The sequence below is a fragment of the Propithecus coquereli genome, unplaced genomic scaffold (genome assembly GCF_000956105.1).
Source record: "Propithecus coquereli isolate 6110/MARCELLA unplaced genomic scaffold, Pcoq_1.0 Scaffold4, whole genome shotgun sequence".
Taxonomy (NCBI): Eukaryota; Metazoa; Chordata; class Mammalia; order Primates; family Indriidae; genus Propithecus; species Propithecus coquereli.
This window is the reverse complement of record NW_012149729.1, coordinates 3,393,520-3,396,353: the sequence shown is the minus strand read 5'-3', so window position 1 is coordinate 3,396,353 and position 2,834 is coordinate 3,393,520. Positions and strand designations below refer to the sequence as shown.

Sequence of the window (2,834 nt, the reverse complement as noted above, 5' to 3'; positions counted from 1 at the left end):
AGTAGTGTAATGTCCTCAGCCTTCACATTCACCTACCACTGACCCACCCAGAGCGACTTCCAGTCCTGCGAGCTCCATTCATGTTAAGTGTGCTATACAGGTATATCATTTTTTATCTTTTAGATCATCAGTACAGTACCCAACCATTTTGGCACCAGGGACTGCTTTTACGGAAGACAATTTTTCCATGGGCCAGGGGACGAGAAGAATGGCAAGCAATGGGGAGCGGATATAAATATAAATGAAGCTTCACTTGTCCATCACCCTTTCTGCTGTGCGGCCCAGTTCCTAACAGCCCATGGACTGGTACCAGTCCTCAGCCTGGGAGTTGGGGACTGCAGATTTAGATTGTATTTTTACATTACCTTTTCTATATTTAGATATGTTTAGATACATAAATACTTAACATTGTGTTATAATTGCCTATGGTATTCAGCACAGTTAACATGCTATACAGGTTTTGTAGCCTAGGAGCCTAGGTTGTACTTTATACACTAGATGTGTAGTAGGCTATACCATCTAGGTTTGTGTAGGTATGCTCTATTATTGTGCACACAAGGACAAAATCACCTAAGGACACATTTCTCAGACTATATATATCCTCATCGTTAATTGATGCATGACTGTATCATTAAGCAAACAAGCTTAATGTATAAGAATATAAACATTAAAATCCTAACTTAAAATATTTAGCATAAATACAGGCCAAGAATCCCTTATCTGAAATGCTTAGAACCAGAAGCATTTCAGATTTTTTTGGATTTTGGAATATTTGCAGTATGCTTTCCAGTTGAGGATTCTAAATATGAAAATCTGAACTCCGAAATGCCTGAATGAGCATTTCCTTTGAGTGTAATATCAGTGTTCAGAAAATTTCAAATTTTGGAGCATTTCAGATTTTTGGACTTAACCTGTAATTTCAACAAAAGCTTTGCCCCAAAAAACTTGCATAATACTGACTAAATGTCCAATTTGTGATCTGCCAACTACTTAAAAAAAAAAAAAAGGCTAATGATTTAGTTGACTATATTTCAGCTTTGCATTTGATATAAAGATAGAGTATTTACCCTCACCTTTAATCATGACTTACCAAACAGGTTACACAAAAAGCAAAATTATTTCTACTAAATTAAGTGTCTTACCTGCTACCCTCATGTTTGATTTTTCAGTCTATGGTGCTTTTCATTAAATATGCTCCTAAAAAATCAAAAGAAAAGGCAAACATCATTAGGTCTAGAATGAACATTCCTCCTTAGAGTTTGGAGTGTGTATATTAAACTAATTAAATAAATGTTATGACATTTCTAAGTATACCAATCCTGACATTTAATTAAAGAAACTCTTATCAATGGGCCTGTCTCCTTCCACTGGATCCTACAACCTCAAGAGGAGGATCTGTGTCTTATCCTGCTGGGTCCTCAACTCCCTAACTGAATGAACAAAGAGTAAAAACCTGCCATCAGGCTTGTAAATAGAAGATAATACCTTACTATTCTCACTGATTATGCATCTATAAGGAACTTTTGATACTTAGTTCCAAATCTTCAGTTTGCAAATGAGGTCCAAAGAAATTAAGCTGCTTATCTAGTTATGAAACAAATTATTTGCATAGAAATGGGGCTAAATTTAGGTTGGCTGACTCACTCTAGTAAGTGATGCCACTTCATTTTTGATATGACACAATTGAAGTGTCACTACAATAAGCATTCACAGCAAAGGCTTATTTTATTACCAGGGACCTCTTCCTTTTCTTGGTTTGCAATTTAAGTTTATAAAATAATATATTCAGAAGTGTAGAACTGAAATTTTAAATATCCTGGCAATTATCATTATTGACAGAGTAACTCTTTTTTTTTTTTTTAAAACAGGGTCTCGCTCCATTGCCCAGGCTAGAGTGCAGGGGCATCATCATAGCTCACTGCAACCTCAGACTCCTGGGCTCAAGCGATCCTCCTGCCTCAGTCTCTTGAGTAGCTGGGACTACAGGTACACACCACCATGTCCAGCTGATTTTTCTATGTTTTGTAGAGACAGGGGTCTCGATATGTTGCTCAGGCTGATTTTGAACTCCAGGCTTCAAGGAATCCTCCCTCCTCAGCCTGCTAAGGTGCTGGGATTACAGGTGTGAGCCACCTCATCTAGCTGACAGTCATGTCAATATATCAAATGAAGAAACTGTTCTTTGATATTATTTTAATATCAACAAGAAACAAATGTGAGAAAAAATTTGTATGTGTATGTTTCCTTCCTAAGAAATAATTCAAGATAGGCAAAATTTTTTTTCTTCCTTTCTTTTTTTTTTTTTTTTGAAACAACGTCTCGCTCAGTTGCCTGGGCTAAAGTGCAGTGGCTTCATCGAGATAGGCAAAGTTTAAAAAAGAAAATGGAAAAATAAATGAGTTTGATAGGAAAGCCATACCCAAGTTTAGGTGGACAGTGTCCATAGTCAACTCAACTTATTATAAAGGAAAGGAATTCAAAAGAAAATTTTAACTAATGAGTCACATTAACCAGCAGTACCTATTTCTCTATTTTAGACTGTGTTTTGATACTTACGTTTCAAGGTCATTGTCTGATACAGGAATAGAAGATTTCAAATAAAAACAATGGCACACCCACAAAGGACACTGAAAAGTGACATATCCAGTTTTCTTACTCACTGGAATAGGCAGGGGGGCTAAAAGGGGGTGGGCGCTGAACAGCATTCAAAGGTCCAATGCTCATAACATGCTAGCTCCCCTTCTTCTGCACAATCTACCTGAAGAAAGTAAGAACGCTTAAACTGAGTTGAGTGTTATTGATTTCTTTCCCTTTGTTAATTATCTGAACACTTT

At 36.7% G+C, this 2,834-nt stretch overlaps 1 protein-coding gene across 2 annotated transcripts in view; it reads right to left on the bottom strand.

The window, feature by feature from the left end:
• The window catches only part of FAM3C (family with sequence similarity 3, member C), a 99,809-nt gene that overhangs the window by 71,143 nt on the left and 25,832 nt on the right, over positions 1–2,834 (bottom strand). For both annotated transcript variants that reach the window (XM_012652755.1, XM_012652756.1), the window contains exon 2: positions 1,143–1,197. In XM_012652755.1, coding sequence (XP_012508209.1) covers positions 1,143–1,155 — 13 coding nt within the window. In that variant the 5' untranslated portion in view covers positions 1,156–1,197. The remainder of the gene's footprint in view (positions 1–1,142; positions 1,198–2,834) is intronic.